At 38.2% G+C, this 21,800-nt stretch overlaps 1 protein-coding gene across 2 annotated transcripts in view; it reads right to left on the bottom strand.

Annotated features, from left to right (window-relative positions):
* The window catches only part of BMP2K (BMP2 inducible kinase), a 51,317-nt gene that overhangs the window by 5,700 nt on the left and 23,817 nt on the right, over nucleotides 1–21,800 (bottom strand). The window contains exons 6-15 of one of the 2 annotated variants that reach the window (XM_015861701.3): nucleotides 21,063–21,144; nucleotides 20,287–20,419; nucleotides 19,373–19,476; nucleotides 18,239–18,318; nucleotides 16,885–17,045; nucleotides 15,910–16,088; nucleotides 15,362–15,457; nucleotides 14,075–14,262; nucleotides 13,085–13,242; nucleotides 8,128–8,241 (exon numbers count right to left, since the gene is read on the bottom strand). In XM_015861701.3, coding sequence (XP_015717187.2) covers nucleotides 8,128–8,241; nucleotides 13,085–13,242; nucleotides 14,075–14,262; nucleotides 15,362–15,457; nucleotides 15,910–16,088; nucleotides 16,885–17,045; nucleotides 18,239–18,318; nucleotides 19,373–19,476; nucleotides 20,287–20,419; nucleotides 21,063–21,144 — 1,295 coding nt within the window. The remainder of the gene's footprint in view (nucleotides 1–8,127; nucleotides 8,242–13,084; nucleotides 13,243–14,074; nucleotides 14,263–15,361; nucleotides 15,458–15,909; nucleotides 16,089–16,884; nucleotides 17,046–18,238; nucleotides 18,319–19,372; nucleotides 19,477–20,286; nucleotides 20,420–21,062; nucleotides 21,145–21,800) is intronic. The other variant, XM_015861702.3, reaches the window with a different exon arrangement.

The following is a 21,800-nucleotide window of genomic DNA, read 5'->3' as shown; positions in this document are numbered from 1 at the left end:
GTTCTCCAAGGCCAACACCTGGTACCATGCAGAGTCAGATACCTGGGACAACACTGACACACTCAGTATAGCTTCACATGGGGAACAAGTGCATGAAACTGTCAGTTCTCAGCTTTTCCTTTCTCAAGCTTTCACTGCTCTAGACAATCCTACTCAATGTCCCCCTAACAATTAGTGCTCTCTCTGTAAGGCCTATGAATAACAGCAGCTGAGTGAGAATAACCCTGTATACATCTTAGCTGTAGGGAAGATTTCATGAGGTCACCATCTCTGTCCTGTCCTCAGGGTACACATTCCCTCTATAAGCTTAACAAGCAGGACCTGGAGCCTACCAGCATCCACAAGGGAAGTATGGTTTTTGTTTGTCTTTCTTCACTCAGTGTTACATTTTGAGGCATCCAAAGGGAAATGGGCAAGACAATGGTATTTCTGGGAAAAGAGCAAGGCAATCAGTGAAAATAACAGTATGGAAACAGAGAAAAAGGGACAGATGTGTTCAGCATGTTTGAATTTTAAATACTTCTCCACTACTAAAAAGCATAACTTGGACTTCTCACTGAGAATTGAGCTAGATGGCCATGACCAATGGTGCATCTGAAGAGGTACTCCTCTCAGGTACCTGCCCTCTGCATCAGATGCAACTCCTATTTTGGAATATTTTCAGTCTTGACAGTTGTGCCACTAGCAGCAGTTAACATTCTCCAGTAGAAGAGATGATCCTTTATGTCTTGCTCCCACAAGAAGAGCAGTAGGAATCCTTAATTACAATCTCATTGCTCCTTTCAAGAAGTGCTCCTAGAGAGAAAAGCTGTCTTAAGATTCTGAGCTCTTACAAAAAATACTTTCTCAGCTGTCAAAAAGCATCCAAAAGATTACTAAAGTAAATTCACTTATAGAAAAAAGCAATATAAATGAATAAGTATAATATTCACTTGGGAAAATCTCTTTATGTTTTAAGGGTAGAAAATGGTCAGGTATAAAGTTAAGGATCTCTTGTCCATCCAGTTCGCTGCCATAATACATTAGATCCCTGTTTCCTCAGGACTTTCAGGTTTGGACCAAAATACCTAATGTATCTTAAAAATGTAACTTAAAAATGTAAAAATGTATCTTAAATGTAACTCAGAGTCTATTTAACTCTCCAAGACAGGGAAGTCTTCTGCTCCATCAACACATTTAGCTTTTTTTAAATTACTATTTGGCTGATGATCTAAATACATACTACTGTATTTGCAGCAGCAAATTCCAACATCAAAAGAAGTGAACTCACCATAAACTACACAGTTGGGCCAATAACAACTCTGTTGACAGCTGAACAGCCATATACACCTCGCTTCTATATGACTATAAACATTAGCATACCCCACTAGGCACCCTAAACTAGTAAGATACATGCACCATGAACACAGGACACCACACACTCAGTATAAAATCCCTAAATCCTCTAGCAGCTGACTGCCCTAGGAACAGGGGATTCTCAGCAATTATTAACAACCTCCATTTACAATACTGCACTAGCTGCACTTTCCATTTAAATTGCAGCAATTATTTTTAACAATGCTACATTCAATTCAACGTGGTCTAAGGACTGAAAAAGCTGGAGGATGAATGCATGAGTTCCTTCTTCCTCAAACAAACAAGTTCTTCTGGATCTCCTATTCTTCTAAAACAGAAAGCAATTTCATTTCAGGTTGCATCTTCTTCCACAAAGAAATAAGCGTACAACTTCCAACAGACAGCTATGCCATTTTCTCTTTCTATGCTTAGATTTCAACTGGAATGTTAAGTTTTAGACAAATTTCTTTCTTTTTTTTCCTCTCCATATTTTACTGACTTCTATATTCACCAGCCATTTTTTGGTATTTATAACCAAACTTCCAACAGGAGTTCTGCAGTAATGTATTTTATGTATGGATTTAAAACCAAGATGACCAAAATGACTGAAAACATCAGGTGATTAGGGCTTTGAGCTGTTTCTTGTTTGCTTCTGGTGTCAGATTGCTTCTTATCCACTGTGATTTTTAAATACTACATATTTGCTTTACCACTAAATTAGAAAGTGGATTTGGCTGCTTCCTCTAGATTTCCCTAAGGTACACTCTTCACATTGCGTTATAAAGCCCCATATCTTCCAAATCCTGCTGTTCACAGTATTAACTGAAACACTAATGTTAACATAAATGTAATTAGATTTAAAAGGAGGGGAAAAAAGAACAACAAAAATATTTCAGGGTTAGATTGTAGCAACACACACAACAAAAATAACCCACAACCTTTTTAGTGTCTATGCGTAAACTCACATGAATATTGACAGCATTTAATATTTCTACACAATCTCCATGTTCTGAAGACTTGAAAGGTTTTTTGAACAAGAAGCAAACTAGAATATATCTTAACAAAAGGATTTAAATATTATTTGTTAATTGCTACCACAGTTATACTTAGTGGAAAACACAGTGCAAAGGACACCAGCAAGAAAAATGGGACCTTATCAACAGCTCACATACACTGCACAAGTAAATGAAGCCACACAGTGTTCAGCTCTCAGCAGACCTCTTCAGGCAGGACAGGACATACACCAAACAAGACCTGACAATGTACAGGCAGACACTGACATCAGCCTCCGAAGCCATATTTCCATGCACTGATATCAGCATACAATCCACGCTAATATGTCATGGGCACAACTCCAGATGCTACTCTTGTTGAAAACATGTCGCAAGTGACTTCAGAGATCTATCACCTGAAGTCTACAAGCAATATAGTTGTTAGGAAATCCAGATCAGCATCCTGAACATCCTTCTGGAATCTAACTGTGATCTCTAGAGCAACATTATTACAATTTCTACAAGCACAACCACAACAAGAAAGCAAGCAACACACATGAAATGACACTCCTGGCTGCATCTCCTCCTATGTACTTCTTGAGAAAATGCTATTAATTTCAAGTATTTCAAGAGTGGTGACCTGACCGCCCCCCCTTTCCCCCTCCAATTTTTGTTTTCCCAGAAACAGCAAACTTCTTTCTTTATTCTTCAGTTTGTGTCAAGGTGTTGTAAACAAACAGAGTCATCTGCTCCAAGCAGACTTGAGTTTAATATTACTACCAGATGGAAGGCTGACACAGCCTGGAATTCATGGAAGAAACTGGTTCTGCGTGTACTTCCTCATCTGCAGTATCTCCAGTTTACTCCCAGTGATGGAGTAATGGAAAAAACTGCAGCAGACCTGTGTCAAAACCAAAGAGAAGGAATGAAAATCTCCTCCATGCAGCTGTCGGCTTAAAAAGACATTCCTGACTTAGGTTTAGTGTTTCAAGCTACAATTCACATCTTTCACTCCTAAAGAAGTTAATAAACTGAACACCAAAAGCACTACAAATAGAAACTTAATGCCCCAAAAGGGAAAAATTCCTCAGTTAATGACAATTTAATGCTCTGATCAAATAGATTTCAAAATTGAAGCATTCCATCATGTTGATTTCATGCAATCTTCTCAAACTAAACTGCTGCATAGACTGTTCAGATAAACATTTATTAAAAAGCTGAAAAATGTGGAGTAACATCTGTTTGTAATGTACTGTTCAGATTAGCACACTTCTAATCAGGTTTGCATCTTGTAGGAGACGATTGTTCTTCACTCAAATGCGAGCCAGGTGGAACATCTTTAATCATATAAGAAGATCCCAATCTTCAAGGAAATTTTCTGTTCTGATGTTCTTTTTCTAGACATCCGATTATAAGAGGATGAATTCCCTCTAACAACGTCAGTAATTACATGCCTTCTGCTAGCTCATCATTGGAGGGTATTGCGGGGGTGACCAAAAGGTAGGGCATAAGGGCTTTCAGCTTTCTTGGAATTGGTAACATACTGCCGCCATCATTTCAGAGCAATTTGCCACATGTCAGGCCCAAGGATTACCAGCACACTGCAACTAAATCTGCACTATTTCTTTGACAACAGCCAGAGCAGCAGCTGCTGAATATTGTCATGGATTTGCACTGCTTAGCACCTTTATTTTCAAGAAGAAAAAAATAAAATCCACTTCTGCCTAGCGTCTATTGCTTAGAAATTTCTTCCGATATTTGCAGTCTGCATGTTGAAGCATGTAAAGAAAAAAGGGCAACCACGATTGTTTTAAGATCTGATAAAAAAATAAAGCTACAAAGCATTAAAGCACACCACTGGCACAGCTGCACACAGCATTTGTTCTTATGAAGCATTAATAATTTCAAGTTATTTTGCAAGTCCTGTTGAGAAAAGTCTAAAGATGATACATGGAAACACCTTGAACCTGCAGTCAGCAAATAGTACCAATGTCTAAAAGCCACAGCCAAGGAAAGTATATACAGTAAAATGAGTATTTTTATTAAATACAAAAACTGATACGAACTGATTTGAACTGTCAGATTAACCAGACCTGGAGGACTGTACAACAACCCTACTGAATGCTCAGGTTTGGGTTTCTTTCAAAACACAATTCAGGAGTATCTATTGTTTAAGAAACACAAGCTGCTGTCATTAGCTCTTTAGTGTGTACAGGAAGCTGTTATTTGTTACCTGTGCTCTCATGTTTGGACTTTCTGACTAAGCAATAGTAAGTGGTGTCATCCTCCATTTACTTCATGTAAAGCTCCAGAATGCACCAATGGCCCAACAGCTCCAAAACTCTAAACAGTTTCCAGCACCCTGCTATCAGGCATGCTGTTTCTATTCCCAAATGCTGACTACAGGAGCCAATTTTCCCCACCACAAACACCTCGTGTTTCAGGTGTTCAGGAACTAAAATATCTTTTCCCCATGCCAAATAATTAGCTAGTAATGGGGCAGCTAAGACATTTGATTGTGCTTTCTTTTTTTCCTTACCCTCCCCTTTTTAGTAAAAACTTAGCAATACTTATTTTGTCTCTATCAGATTGAATAGCAGAGTTCCTTTTCAACATGATTTTCTTCTCCAGCTTCTCCTCACATTCTAAGTCATTAGTGGAAAACAGAAATATGGAAAAATAAAATTGTGTGTATAGGCAGTTTATTAACTGTTCTTGGAAGTACCACATACAGGATACAAAGTGTGGATAATACTAAGTGTTTTGTATCAGCCACAGCAGAAGGAACCCAATAGTGCTTTAGCTCGTGCAAAGTGATGCAACGTGTTGCTGATGTCCATTCCCACCTGAGAGGAGTAAGCAGCAGAGCTGACTAACAAGCAGCCTTACACCTCATCCAGTTCCACGCTATCCTTTCCGGTAACCTCCGTTGCAGCAGCAGCCTGAAATTAATTCTAATCTCCCCATGAAAACCTCCATGAATTCACCACTCACAGCAGGCATGGTGCTGGATAAGCCACTCCAGGATCAAAGAAAACAAAATTCTTCTGATGGCACCAGTCTCTTATGCCATGTGTTGATGATCAGGTGGGTTTTCTGGTTCCTCCCAGTACTTACCTCTGCTACTGAAGGGATGGAGGAAAACACCACCTGTCCTGGTATCAGCTGAAGCAGAGTTGATTTATTTTTTTTTCTTCAGTGTCTTGTAGGATGTTATGTTTTGGCTTTGGGAGAAAAACATTGATGACACACTAGTGTTTCTCATTGCTGCTGAACAGTGTGGTACAGAACCAAGGACATATCAATTTCTCATCTTCTCATACTGTTCTGCCAGCAAGGGGCTGGGGGGCACAAGCTGCTGGGTGGGGACATAACCAGGACAGCTCTGAGCTGAACAGGCCAAAGGGATATTTCATGCCATAACAAAAAAACTATAAAACAGAGGGGAATTGGCTGGGGGAGGGATGAAGGTGGCCTGCTTCTGCTTGGGACTGGCTGGACATCAGTCAGCAGGTTGTGAGCAATTGAATGCGCATCACTTGTTTTGTAAATACATGTTGTATTCTTAACAGAAACAGAAAGAAAAGGACAATAATAACTATACCTTAGTAAATAGTTTCCACCTCAAGTTGAGCATTCTACTTTGTTGGGATTCTTTTTTGGTTCTGTTCCATCCCCCCATCCCCAATTCTCTCCCTCATCCCACAGAGATGAGGATAGAGCAAATGACTGTGCAGAGCTTGGCTGCTGCCACAACATACCCAAATATCGGAATTGTTGGAAACGTTAACCATGTTCCGCTTTCTATTCAGTCACCTTCACACTTATTCCTCGAATGTGGATGAAAGTCCACATCTAAAACCTTTTATAATCATAAAGAACAAGCCAGAAGAACAACACTGCACAGCAATGGTAAGAACAAGAGGAAATCCAAATTTTAAACATATTTTTTTTTTCTCCTAGAAAGGACTCAACTAGAAATAAAATATGCCCATCAACATAATTCCCTCTTTCTTGGCTGGCTTAAATGTGCTTTAAAGACATTCCCAAGAACAATTCCATGGGGAAAACCAATTCAGATTCTTGAAGATATTTTCAGGTGTAAGCATTGATCAGATCAGATTCATCAGTTAAGTGTAATTCACTGTTAACACTGAATTCAAACGCCTTCCTTAAAATCAAGCAAATACACCCATTAGTTTTAATTCCAATTGTAAGTAGGCAGAAAAAAATATACTGAACAAGTTTTGTGGGCTTCTTAGTCTTTTTTTTTTTTTAAATAATAAATGCAATGAAATATCAGTTTCAATCCACGACCAAACCTTTGTATAGCTTTCTATTATGTCAAGAATTTAAGATTAACCATGGCAAACTTACATAACATAACAAGGCTATCCAGATGTCTAACCTATAGCATAACGATCTTAAAAACAGAAATGACCAAACAGATTTCAAAGGCCAAGGTATGGAACTAAATAAAAGTGATCCTTACAGACACAGTTATCAAAATGCAGAACAAGCATCTGACAGTTACCACTTCAGATTAAAGGTAACTATTGTTTATTTAGCATGGGAACTTAAACTCCCCTGTAAGGCCTTTTCCACAAAAACTAGAGGGTAAATGCTTCCAAACTGACAACTATTGGGATAGTGAATACTTACTCAGTTAAGAATTGCCTTCACATTGTATTGAACTACTGAATTACAAGAACAGGACAGAAAACAGTCTTATCTTTAACTAAGCGAGCAGAATCAAAACATAAAGGATAGAGTGACCGGTCTTAGGGAATTAATCTAATCTTTCTGACGAGAACATAGGAGAAAGATATAGAAACATGGTTTTACCATTAACTATCTTCTAGAATATAAAAAGTGCTACCCCTGTTGTCTCTTCACTGTGTATAGCACCAGAGCACTTGTGAGCATTAATACCCTAGCAAACCATCTTTAGGAATTCAAGGTGAAAGCAAAAGTAAACATAGATGTTAACTTTGTTTGACTCTAAAGCGATTTATTTTAAGGCACTTCAAGCTTTTGAACTGAGATAAGAACAGTTAACAGAAGGCATATTATAGCACCGTTTTCCCCAAACAAGCACTTCTATGGATGCATGTAAGATCCATAAGCAACTGACGCATCTTTACTATCAATTCCCACAAGTTTTTACATTGCCTGAGCTTATCAAAAATATAAACAAAGTGCTCATCAGGAAAATATTAAAACATTAAGTTGCAAAATAACAGATTCACATTCATAGTCAGAGGTCACAGATATTATTTTTACTTCTTTCTAAGGTAAAATAAAAAACAGTCAAAGCTAAAACAAAAATTCTCCCTCCAAATTTGGATATGACAAGATATTTGTTCTGAATCAATTTGTTCCAAAAACAATACAACTCAATACACCAGGAATACACAGTTTTAACTTGGCTGAAGAACTGAACTAAAGAAACAGCATAAGTTAGAAGTAGACTATAGGGTGGATGTGAAATCTGTCCTTAGTCACTTATCTGCTCTCAGCAAAAGTATTTCTGGTTATATGTAAGTGATTCACACTGCACTGGTCCAATACATTTCCACTGTCAAGACTACAGTCTGAACACTGTCCAAGTACCAGGAATTGGATGGAGAGATATTTTTATTTGGAGGTAATAATACATAAAAATAAACGTTATGAGGCAGCCAGGACTTATCTTTGGTCATTTAGCTGGACACACATACTCAGCATATATACATACACTCAAATATATGTATATATGTATGTACACACACACAGTAACGATGTTATAGATTTCACTTGCCTGGGTGAGAAATGAAAGGAACAGAACCAAAGGGATCTTCGGGAGGACTTTTCTGTGGAGCAGAATGTAGCTCCACATTCTTATCTGAAGTTGTTCTCCTGTCCACCAGCCTGTCTGTAAAAAATAAAATGAAACAGAACAAAAAATAAAATAAAATAAAAATGGCAGGTCTTACTCCAATTTAATATCTACTCTTTGGAGTGAGCAAGCTACAGTGTTGATTATTTTTCTCTAAGTTTTAAAGATACCCTCAGTTCATACTTTGTGAGCATTCTGGAAAACTCATCTGCACAGATCCCTTTTTAATACCTCTGTCTAAGCAAAAACAACATGTATTTCCTGATGGAATGTTTTATAGGAAGGTCTTAAAAGCAGCCTGTGTGCTCTGTAACAACAATTGCAACTAATCATCTGTACTTGAGGTTTTTAAACCAGACCCACCGAGCTGATCTAAAAAGCAAAATCATTCATTTAATCCAAGTTTTGAGTAGTCTTTGCCACAAAGAAAGAGATAACAGTCACAGCAGAATTGCTGGGATTTCTTTCTATTAAAGATATCAATTGTAATAATTTGAAACAAATTGAGTGTCACTATACAGAGAAATGCAGTACTTGTGTTATATGGTTTTCAACTCCAGGGTACTCACTTTCATTTTACTAACGGTTTCAGCCCAGGGTTTTTAACAATGCAAAAATTAGAAACACTGGGAATGGAAATGTTTTTTCTCCCTAAGCTCTTGTCTTACAGCAAGGTCACACTGAGCTCCAGACTGGCCAATCCAGCTACCACACTGCAGCTCAGGAGGGTCCAGGAAGACTCATTATCACCTCCCAACACCACAGGGACATCCTCAGCTACCATCCCACAGTCTCAGCACAAGAGGCAACATCTTGGTCACCCCCTTTCACAGCATACAGCTGTTCTTCCAAACAATTTGTAGCAGGACCTTCTTGTCAACTTGCAGCTTTTGAGATGCAGCTGAACTGTGCTTAAGTAGCACACCAAGCTCCCTGCACATGTACTATTCAGCCCTTCCATACAGGAAACAAGAGGCTTTCTTGAGATAATCACCAGGGCTAGGACAGCAAGCTTATCTACTTCACGCAGATGCATATTAGCTCCGTGTACAAAGTACATCAGTTCTGAAATTACATGCCAGGTTCCACAGACAACTGTTCTCTCTGCATAAAAGCGCCCATAGTCTCAATTGTTTTATTCTTATCTGCACTTACACACTCAAAGAAATAAGAAGTAGGAGCTGTTGCAACACAGGCAATCTCTACTTTAAATTTAAACCCAACTGAGGAACTTCTGGTGGGGAGATAAAGTAGTGATGCAGTCACGCAGAATAAAAATGTGATAAGACACACAGAAGAGTAGCTTGAATAGCTTCTGAATGTACCCAATCTTCAGCTTGCACCTTTAGAAAAGCAGGTTATTCTATTACTCCTAGTTTCTCCTCCTCTAGAGGAGAATGAGCTGAGTGCTGCACCAGTCTGCAGGCAATGAAAACTGAGGACTTCTAAGCACGCAATAACTTGAACTACCATCCCTCCTAACGCTGGTGCATAGGACTACAGAAATCTCAACCCTCAGAAGATGACAGTATCTTCCCACTTGAGCAGCACAGGGGAAAACAAAATGGATTGAAATGCTAAGCATGCAAGAAGAAATAGGAAAATATAACACAGGGTTTAATCACCTCCATGGAACTTAGACATATACATCGTTGAATAAGTTTCTATGGGAAATAAAGTTCAAAAAAGTGTCAATTCAAAGCTACAGTTATTGGAAAAGAAGTAATTTTGCCCACCCGAAGCACAAGTGTGCTTTGTCCATTTTGTATTAAGATTCACTTCCTTTTATCAAACAGCATTTTGGAGACAACAGCCAGCCATGCTTTCTCCAATTTCAACCAAGCAGAAGCAGACAAGGGGACTGCCCATTCTGTCATTACTGTGCTTCACATGCAGCATCCTCAAAGCAGTGACTCAAGACTCATTTCTCAGTGAATTCAGTGAATCCAAATGCAGATGCTATTGCAGATACAACAGACACCTATCAGGTACTAAATGGCACAGATAACCTTTCATACCAAGTCAGTCACTTAAGCCCACGAACAAGAGGTACAGCTGTGCATAACATTTTACATCAATGATCACTTTCTTACTTTGGAAATCTTCCTCAAGTCTAAGCAAGGCATTCTGTCCTAAGAGCTAGCTCTCTTTTCCATGGAAAAGGGTAATCAACACAGCAATACCCATCACTAAGCACACTAAGACATTATACTACTACATACATGAAATCATATAGCAAAGTTAGCCTGACAAAAAGTCATCACATCTTTATATTCTAACAAGGGCCATGCATATTTAATTATTCATGCATTAGTGTCATGAGCAACAGATTTTATAATATTTTCAATTCATAGGTAACGTGTCAGCTCAACAACACAAAGAAGCTTTTGGAAGCAGAAAGAAAGGATGAGCATGTTGAATGCCATACTCAGCACTACGTAACATAGCAAAAAGACAGACTTGTTTAACACTGAACATGAGTTCTACAGCACAGGACAGCCACTGGGTTCAGTCACAATACAGTTTCTTTAACAAACCCGAATCTTCAATTCTCCTTCTTCCAGAGGGCAAAATGGTAAACTCAAGAATTGAAGTAAAAGTACTTGGCAGTAAAACAGCGACTTTCTCTCATAAGAGAGAGCCTACATATAAAGAGAACCAAGCATTGATCCTTGAAATATATCAGAGAAAACTGCAGAAAGCATTAGAGGGAAAGACAGCCATTATCTTTAATTGTAATCAAACCTCCCAGCTTCTCATTACTCCATGTAAATCTGAGCAAGTACAAGTAGGCAAAATTAAATATTTCTGTTCTAGATGCAGAAGAGGAAGTCACATTGCAACACTACTAGTAAGATCTTCCTGTAGTAGCAATCAAAGTGAAAGGTCCTTGAAATCTTTGGTGTACGTATCTACATATACAGAAACACACAGATTGACAGGATCTCTTAACTGAAATCAAGCCTAAGAAAAGCTGTAATCACATCTCATCCGATGCATAAACAAGTCTGCCACCTAGTGCACTACTGCTCGGTTTGATAATATTCACTGTATTCTGGTCAGTATCTAATTCAGTGTTCTGGCACATAGAAATTAAGCCACGTAGTTATGCACTAGCTGCAGTGACCAGCTGTGGCTGTTTTACAAGCCCAGCAGCCAGGGCTTCCATACACTATTACCATCTCAGTGGTGTTTGCTTGCTTCTGTGTCAAGTTTTCTTAGTCCAATCATAACACAATGTCAGAAGTCTTAAAAATGAGGTATACAGAATAAAACGCATATAACATTGGTGCCAAAGACCATTAGAGAACTTCTTCAATAAGCACCCTTCTAGGAAGATTACCAGAGCCTACAAGGAAAGGAAAAAAAAAATCTCACTTTTAAAATCATAAGCTCAAGTAATTTTTTGTTATAAAATGTTCCATTAAAATTTGGGGGGAAAAAATATTACACTGTGCAAAACAGTTTGGTTATTTTACTTTCTCATCTAGCACCTTTTATTTCCCCAGCTTGCTAAACGAGCAGCCTTTTCAGCTATCCCAGGCAAAAGCATTTCTTGTGAGGTATCTTCCAGCTTATTCATAAAGCCACTTCAAGTATATCCTTGGTTAATACACCATTCTCTACTCAAATCTTTGTAACACATGGATTTGCCAAACCAAATTCAACATAACTACAGTCTGCAATACAGCAGCCAGATAAGGATTCTAGAAATGAGTAACATCATGCTTTTTGATTCAAGCTCATCTGCTCCAGATAGAAGAGACTGTGTCATTTCAAAAGTTTTTAAAGGCTTCCACCGGAAAGAACAAACCTAAGATACTCAATTCTACTACCAGGAAAAATTCCCATTTTGAAACTTAGATTTGCAATGAATGTTCACTCTTCAGCCAGTACAATACCCATCTCCCCAAATGCTAGCAAGAAGAGTCATTTTATTGTGGAACGAGTATAGGCTACATTTGCATCTACAAAATAGAAGTCTTGTGAGATCAACACAGGATAGAAGTGAAAACCATCAGCTACCATCAGACACTGACAGAAATAATACCAAATGACATCCCGCAAGGATGAATAGGTCACATGCATTTCTTGATCAGCTACAATTAACCACCCAGAAACCCACGAAGAAAAAGACATATGAAAGCATCATTTCTTTCCCCCAGTTACTTGAAATTTAGCTTTACCGTGTTTTTAATTGCAGTAAACTTACTGAGAGTCAGTCAAGAATTCACGATATATATATTTTGACACAGCCACATCTTGTTAAGTCTTGCAAATGACAGAATTAGCTTTCAGGAAAAGCATCTAACACAAACATGTGTTAAGCAATTAAAAAAGTAATTCCAAGTAAAAACCATTGAGATAACTGACTTCAAGAGAAAAAGTTTATTCAACTAATGCCATATCAGAACAATAAAGCAGCCCTTACATGTAGCCACTCATCAAAAAGGACATTACAAAACATTAACATAATGTAATAGATCATTTTTCTTTCAGGCATTTTCAAAGGACATATCAGACCCACAAAATCTTCTGTTCTGGTGTGCAAGAAAAAAGCTGAAGAGGAATGAAGCAAGCAGCCAAATACCTCTGCTAGTCAGAGCTTTTTAATAATCAAGGTGACATAAGCAGGATTTAGAAGCCAAGATAGAGCCATTTCTGCAGTACTTCAGCCAGTAGCTACCAGTTTTAGACAGTCATCTCTTATTGCACACATTTCCAGAAAGAGAAAGGAAAGGAGACCGGCCCAACTCTGCCCTCAAATGCTCAGAAAGAATTCTGTACACAGACTGTACGGCCCTTCAGTAAAATAGGTGATGGTACTGCTGAGACCTTATTTACTGTGAAGCAAAATAAGCCTTCAAGTGTCCCTTACTTGATCTTAGCAGGTCAAATTCTCTGTCCAGCAGCTCCTCTTCTGTCAATTTGGAAAAATTGTCCTCTCCAAATGGGTTCCAGCCTGACATATCAGGTGGGTTATTGATGCTCTGCTTCGGGTAACTGGTAATTGACTCAGCATCAAGAATGCCTGACCTGCAAAGTCAGACCACAGAAAGAAAATAGAAAGGAACGTTACAGGATTGTCAAACAGGATAAAAACTGATGGTATACTTTCTTATGCCAAAATGTTGCATACAGGTAACACATTCTCTTTCAATTGTAGCAATAGTAGTATTTATGTGCTTATGTAGCTAACACTAAGTTCGGTCAGAACATCAGTAAAACAAGGCAAGTGTGCCATTTTTTGTCTTTTTTTTTGAATGTTGCATTGCTCTCATTCCACAGTGAGTATTCACAAAGTCATTTTTTCACCATACTTTATTAAGGGGTAAATGCGTGGACCTCTGCAAAGGGTCCTTATCGCTGAAATTAAGATACATTCCATTACAGAATACAAGTCAGACCACTGATAAGTGGATGCAAGAGTTAGAACTTGTACCAAATTAACCAGAAATATAAAGCCCATTTTAAAACTATATCCTACAAACTGGATTAAAGAACAGAAAGTGGTAAAAATTAGTGTCTGTTGAGTGTCATATTAACTGCTTCATTAATTATGTGCTGCTGACCACCCAAAAGGAAGGTGGTTAGCAGTTTGTTTATTGGAAGAAGTCCATGAACAAGAAAAAAAACAAGATAAAGTTTGATTCGGTTCATCTACAAATGAGATGCATCCTGCTCTCCACCCTCACGCCACTTAGAATATCTGTTAACACTAACACTAACTAAGCTTCTATTTATTAGTTTTAGCAATACATTATGATTGAAGCAATTAACTTCCAAGAAAAGGATTTGGTAGAGCCTATTACAGGTAACAACAGAAAGCAGACATCAACCCTTGGTATGTTTGTGTCAGATTACTTGCCTGCTTGGAGCATAGGGAGAATCTGCCACTGTTCCAGCATGTACTGGAAGTGATGCAGAGTAGGAAATTAAGGCTGGCGAGAAGTCTTGTAGAGAAGGAACATATTCAGGAGATTGCACCTGTTGTGACCGCTGCTGTTGCTGAGCAAGCATCTGCTGCTGCATAAGAGCCTGCTGATATTGCTGCACCTAAATAAGACAGTCAAGCACATTATTATCATTCAGACAGGTCAACGTGAAGCTCTTATGCTAAGTAACAACACTGGCCTCACAGACAGCTTCATTAAAAACAACCATACACCAGAAAAGATCGGCAGCTTAACCAAAAGTCCTGAACTTTCTCCCAACTTCTGAACACCTCTTGCCACACAGCTTTCCTGCTTTATCTGTAAATATCACATATGTGTATATTTCTATTATGCTGCAGCAGCAGCATCACAAAGGGCATGCAAGAATATTTATATTCCACTCATAAGTAAACACTGAAAGACTTCTCCATTTTAAGCAACAACAGACAAAATGCTCATTCAGTGCAAACCTCAATAAAATAAACTAACTAGCATGATAAAGCTTAATGGCAACTGAAAAAATTTCATTTTCTATTGCACATTCCAGTGTGAAACTATACATAGCTAAGATTTCTCTGGGCTAGTTAGGTTTGTAAACATAATGTATAACCTTGGTTGAATTGCATCATTCCAGAACATTATTTCCTTGTGACAATCATCCTGGATTCTCCCTTTTTCTTTCTTTCTGAAGTACTGAAGTGGTCTAAGGACACCAACTGTATTTTGTTGGTTTAATTCTATTTGAAGACTCAGAAATTCTGCATGCTTTCCTCAGCAAATGCCGCACAATACGGCTCTGTACATACACAACAGTGCCTATGAAAGTAGTTACTGGCTACCGGTACTTAGATGGTTTAACTCATTAGACATCCTGGGACTAAAGTACAAATTTGATGCCGCTGTGGTTTTATCACTTTGCAGAATAACTTCTGTTTTCTACGGTGGTCATCATTGGGAACTTAAAGCATTTAGTATGTTTCTAGTTAGTACTTTACTGATCAAAGCTTAGACTACACCACATTTAATGCTGAAGTGCCAGATAAGCTTTCTCAATCAAGGCTGGATGAATCATTTTTTTCTCCCCTCTCAATATCATTTTAGATATTTACCAAGTCCAAAGCTCATAACTATTCACAAACTTGTGTTACTGCAACTTCACAGTGTCTTACAATCATAGGACATATCTGAAGACTGACAGTGACATCCCACTGTTGACATACCATAGCAGGATACTGAGATTGGGAAGGCTGCTGCTGGTACACAGCTTGCATCAACAGTTGCTGCTGGATCACCTGCTGGTGCACTGCTTGTTGATACTATATTCAAAAAGAAAAAAAAAAGTCTTGAAATCATGATTCCCCTATTTAGCACACACAAATATTTAGACTCAAAGGGTCTACCCTACACCAGCTCCTACGAGCATACCATTGTCAGCTAGATCATCCCAAATGTTTCTCTGGAGCATGCTTACACAGACAACACCTTTATTTGGGCCAGCAAGCGCTGATTCAAAGCAAGCAGAAATTCTGGGTCAAGAAACAAAGGCAGGACAGCACAAAGAAAACAACTTCCTCATGTAAGTACTGCAATGCCTAGGCACGAGACAAATGTGCAAAGCTAAAAAGAAAGGGCAAGAGCTACAATCCTTCTCCCTCTCTCCTAGCATTAAGAAACTAAGTCATATTGTTTAACTAGCAAATGACTCAAGATGCTAACAGATACAACATACAGCTCTTTAAGAAATGTATTTAAAATACATGATTTGTACCTGCTGCACGTAAGCCTCCTGAATTGTAGGTTGTTTTTGCTGGTGATGTAAGTGGTGTAGTTGCTGTAGTCTCCAGTCCCCCTGCTGCAGCTGCTGAAGAACTCTGTTCTGCTGTGGATGGTGCTGATTGGTCCCTTGAGACAGCAACATTTCTTGACCATTTCCAGGTCTTGGGGTTCCTGTAATATTAAGACAATACTACTCACATGCCAATTTCTAAACTTCAACTGTCCATTTGCCCGGGCAGTTGGCATTAAGTGCTTCAAGGCAAAACAGTTTATAGTCCCCTTCTAAGTGTGACATCTTGCATGCTAAGCTTACTGTGTATTTCACCTTCTGTGAAGACAGCTGCAGGCTTATCGATCTACAGCGTCTACTTCAAAGACATGAGAAGCTTCCTTTGCTCTCATTACTGAGGAAGCTGGTTTCGGTAGTTCTACTTCCCTAGCCATTCACTTTCATCTTCAGTGTCTCAAACAACATTCATCTATTCTGACTCAAATCTGGGACATTACATTTTTGTCTATATCCTTATTAAAATAATCTGACAAATTCATCCTTGAGTGAAAGAATGAAGTTAAGTGCTTTTGGATTTTGCATACTTGGAAGCCAAGTAAATAAAATATCCAAACACAAGTCTCTCGCAGTACATGTTTAAATACTGATTAATGCCTCTCAAAGCATTCTTCATAAGAAGTATTGGATGTAATCCTTTAGATTGCTGAGTTTTGCCATTCAGTTGTTTTTGCAGCCTCTTAACTAAGCAGTTACTAGCACAAATCAATGTGTCTTGAATACCTACTACTTGCATGTTTAGAGTCATCCAGAAAGGATGAAGATCTGGGGCTTTTTTGACAAAGTTGTACCTACTTAATTTCAAGTTTCAAAGATTACTGTTCAAAGATTAAGGAGGAAAAGAAACTTGGAATGATTGTTTCATTTGCTTCATCCAATCCTTAGACGTTGGTCCATTACCTTTTTGCCCACGGTTACCAAATACACCAGGAACTTGTACTTTGACTGGTGTTGCTGAACTCTGGATCGTCAGAACACTTGAAGCAGCAGTGCTTGAATTGGCCTTTGGTCTTTGTCGTGGTGCAATTGAGGTTTCTGTTGGTCCAGTAGGATCTGTTATTCTGAAACATTTCCACAGATGAGACTTCATTAAAAGTAACTTCTGTGTATTCAAATTAACAGTCATCTCTTTACAGCTCACCTCATCTTAAACGTATGCTGTTTACTTCTGAGCTCAATTTAAATACCTTAATATTTGTTTCCTACAATTCTTCTCACCACAATCATAAGAGATACGACTGCTGCTGAAGTGCAACAGCCTTGTTCTCCATGCAAATAAAGCACTAGATCTGATTTCTGTGCAAGCTTTCATTAGTTCACAGTAGTGAATAAAAATTACCTGGAAAACTAGAGGCAGCAATCCTGCAACTAGAGATAGTTACTTCTCGTACACACACAAAGTAAGATTTTTTTTTCTTAATCTTATCTGTTAATTAACCCCTGGTTTCATGACAGATTTACCATCTAGCAGTTCTATCGCTCATAAACCTCCCTAAATATTTGTGTCTTTCTGTAGAACATTAGCACTGCATCATGTTTTCCCAGATAAGGAAGATATTAAAAAAATGTCCTTTGGAGCTTTAACCCCACTTTGCCCAGTCACAGTATTGGCTTCTTTAAAAATTGCCTAACTGCTTAAAAACACAAATTCACCAGCTAAGCCCCAGTACCTAACACCTTATACTAGTTCTTAGCAAATTATATGTAAATGTTTTCTGCCTTAACCTCTGCATCTTATGTAGTCAGAAAAACTTAAGTACGAAAATTCATGGTTCTTTCCCAGTAGCGCCTAGCAGGTGGAGCTGAAAACATTATTCCATTAATACTCAACACCTTCCCTTAATTGTACGTCACCAACTGACAGCAGAGCCAACAAAACCAATCACTGCCTTAGAACAGAATATCTATATCTATACAGCTCAAACATGGCTTATATGAGCCCCAAAGGTTTGCTTTTCATTTGCAGAAGGCTAATAAAGTTGCAGCTGAGCTGATCATTATGGCTAAAAATTTTAGTAATTAAGCCACATATTGGTAGACTCAGAACTAAAACAATTATCAGTATCAAGGACTATTGAAATCTCATCAGTGGACTCTCAAAACAATTGAAAAAAAATTTAACTCAGACTTGAAACACTTAGAAATGTCGTTTATCTATTCTAATAAACTATTTGGGTAATTTCTTTAATGAAAAAGTTTCAGACAAACGTGCAGTTTAATATTTAAAAAATGTGAAGTCACATCATCTACTCACCTTGCTTTTATTTGGCTTTTTCTAGCAGCTGCCTCACTAGCTGTCATAGGCTCAGGAAGAGTTGAAGGGACAGGAGAATTCTGGGGAAAAATAAATGTGAAGAAATTAAAAGCACAAACTCCTGAAGAAATCATTACAAATCAAGAAGAAATAACTGAGTTCAAATCCTTGATGCTACAAGGTTTCATGCAGAACCCTGTCACGTGGCTGTAGATTGAAAGTATTTTTACTGAACACTATTTCTATTTTCTGTTACTTATTAAGAAGTACAAAATGAAAGCGCTGCTGCCCTGACTCACTACCATGTCAGCTACTTCAGTTCATTCATGAACTACCAACAATGAGGTAACACACTTTCTTCATACACCTTTTGTCAACTATAGAGAATAAAGGCTCATTTTATTTATGAGTTTAAGAATTAAAGCTAAAAACCAGACTGAAACAGTGGTAGTTTTTTTAGTCTATTCAGCTCTTCTAATCCAATGCAAAATTCACAAAACAACGCAGCATCTAAGTTTTTATGCTCCTTTAACTAATCTCTCACCGCAAATCACAACCTAATCATGTATCATTGTCATAAATGCACACTCCTCTTCTCATACTAGCCCTTATTTCTCTAGCCAGAGACACTGTCACAGTTTACCTGTCTCAGCTCTCACACTGTGTTTGAATTACACTGGAAGTCATCCACTGCAGTAACTGGAAACATAACCCCACCTCAGCAACAGTAAGCAAGCACTAAGATGCAGGGCTCAACAACAACAGTAAGCTCGTCTTTAATTTACCTTCTCCTCTAACTCCTCCAACATGTGCAAGGTCAAGCTGGCCTTTTCCACCCTCAGTGCTCAATGAAAATACCAGCAGGTAAAGCATTCAAAAGCTCCTTCCTTGCTTGCACCAGCTGTCATCATTGCATTACAAGGCTTCAAGTTTTCATCCATTCAGTTCTAGTGAAGCCAAACCTTATCCCGATCTACTGGCAGCACCAAGCAGGGGGAAGATTAGACTATTTCCTTTTTATAAAACCTTCATGACCAGCAATAAGTGCACCTCTGATTTGACTGATTTTTCTCAATGCTATCTACGAAAATCCCTGAATGCAAAGGAAAAAAAAAATAATGAAAGACTACTTACATTAATATTAGACACTGGACAATCCTTTTTGGCAAGTTTAAAGGCAAAGTAAGATACCTGAAAAATATCAGGTCTCTGTTCTTGATCTGGTTCAAGCATATATCCTGCAAAAATTGATAAGAACAAATTGTCACTGTTTGACAGCAGAAGCCTATTGATGCAGTGTGCTAGCAACCAGAACACATTCATTCAGCTAACTTTACCAACCAAGCTTACTCCAAAAAGAATGATTTTGTTCTTTTTTTAATGTTTTTTGTCCAGTCAAATAGTTTTCAGGGTCAAATATGACTGAAAAGGATGCACACTGCTTGATATTTTGAATATCAGCTGCAGAAAGGGTATATAACATAAGTACTAACTTCAAATAAACAACAAAAAGCATGAACAGCACTGGAATTTTCTAGGGTTATGCAAGATTCTGTGCAGCTAACAGGAGATATATATCTGCCAATATCAGGCTAAATCCCTACACTATCTTTTTGCCTGGTAGGTTCTGTAGGTTACGTACTCTTAAATGTTAAAAATAATCTCGTTGCATAGACAGCAAGGATTTTCTGACAAAATACAGAATTTTGAATGTAACCATTAAACATTTTCCCCAGGCATAACATTTGGCATCTATCAAGCAAGTTAGTTCTCATTTTGTGAGCATTTGCAGAATGCTTGGTAACTGCTAATTAATGTGTGCTCAAAAGCATGCTTTGGATTCAGTATTTCTTATTTCCTACTATACTTTCAAGGGAAAGTTACAAGAGCTGAAAGGCAGATGGTAGCCATGAGCAACTCCCATTGCTAACTCAAGATCCAAGCAAGAATGCACCATCTATCCAAGTCACTAATCTACATCAATAGCACTGTTTGTGTTTCATTTTATTTACAACACCAAAGAATTGCTGTGCTGCCCAAATACTTACTTATCAAACAGTGTATATTGTGAGTGTATCGGGAATTGTCCGGAATAGTAAAACTTCCATCGCAAATAGCAACTTGACTTTCTCCAAAGGGAAGTGAAAAGAAACAAAGCTTATACAGCAAGCAGCCAAGTGCCTGTAAAAACAAATACAGGCCCCATAAAAGGATGAGAGCAAGCCATTTACACAATAAAGAAGCACCAACAAGAAACTAATTGCAACCTAGCTACAGCTGATGCTTACAGTGTTATGTAGCAGCTGCATTATGAACCAGGGTTGATGTGACAAGCTGATATACAATGCAGCTCTAAAAGGACCTTCTTTCCCACTGACTTGTGTGCTAGACAACAAACTACCAAAACCAGAGCCTAACCCAAGGGCTACATTCACATTCTGGCATCACTCAGGGATACCACTAGTGTTTTTGCTGAATTTAGTCTTTATTTACTTCACTGTACTGGCACTTAAGCACACTGTCTAACAAAAACACATTTCCTTGTTGAGCTGTGAGCAAATTTCTATGAGAAACCATTGGCGACTATGAGCCAACAAAACGGAAAGAATCTACTTTATCTCTCCCATAACATCACATATTGTATTCAATTTATTTACACGAGACTTAACTACAACAGATACCATCACTACACTCTGCATTATACACTTGCACTGTATTTTCCCATTTTAAATAATTAGTTTCCCAGTTTGTCTACGTTAATTTTAGCTAGTTTCTCTCTCTCTTAATTAGTTCCGTATTTCACAGTACCTGATTTTTTGCTTACCCAAATATCTGCCTTGGTAGTAATGGATTTCCCTCCATAAAGATTGATCATTTCAGGAGCTCTGTACGATAGTGTTGTATACCTAAATGTACATAATTGCAAGAGAACAGATGAGAAGCACGCCTCAGAATCAAAAGGGCCTTTCCCTGCATCTGCCATACACATACCATTCACAGACACAGGCTAATACACACCAGAAATAGTCTTACGCAAGTAATTTACTCGTTTACAATATCACAGAAGGTTCGGAATAGTAACATAATATTTACTGTTATGGATGACAATTTAAAGTCAGATAAGATGTGCTCTTCACATTAGCTCCCCTGTACATGCGCTTCAGTAACAGTTACTCTGCTGTAATACTGCAGTAAGCAGTCATTGCAAAGATTCTAAGCCTTAAAAGGGTCATCTTCATCTTATACTGAAACATTCAGTATGGAACATGATCACCGTGGGTACCATCCAACTTGGGATATTATATATTTCTATGCTTTAAAAAAAAACTAGCTTGGCAAAATCAGTACAAAACCAGAGAAGCATTCTGTAGAGACAAAACAACACACAGGTATCACTTCCTCATTTGAGAGCAAGTGATCTGTGTTTATTTCTGTGCAGCAGATGGCCTGAAGGGACCAAACTAAACTAATACATATTCTCAGGAGTGTGCTTGCTATATAGTGAAAACAATTTTCTGACCAGTCTTAGAAAGAGGGACACAGAGAGCATTCTATAACTAAG

Source organism: Coturnix japonica, chromosome 4 (assembly GCF_054131305.1).
Source record: "Coturnix japonica strain WE chromosome 4, WE-NBRP24, whole genome shotgun sequence".
NCBI classification, from domain to species: domain Eukaryota; kingdom Metazoa; phylum Chordata; class Aves; order Galliformes; family Phasianidae; genus Coturnix; species Coturnix japonica.
This window is presented reverse-complemented; position numbering and strand designations above follow the sequence as displayed.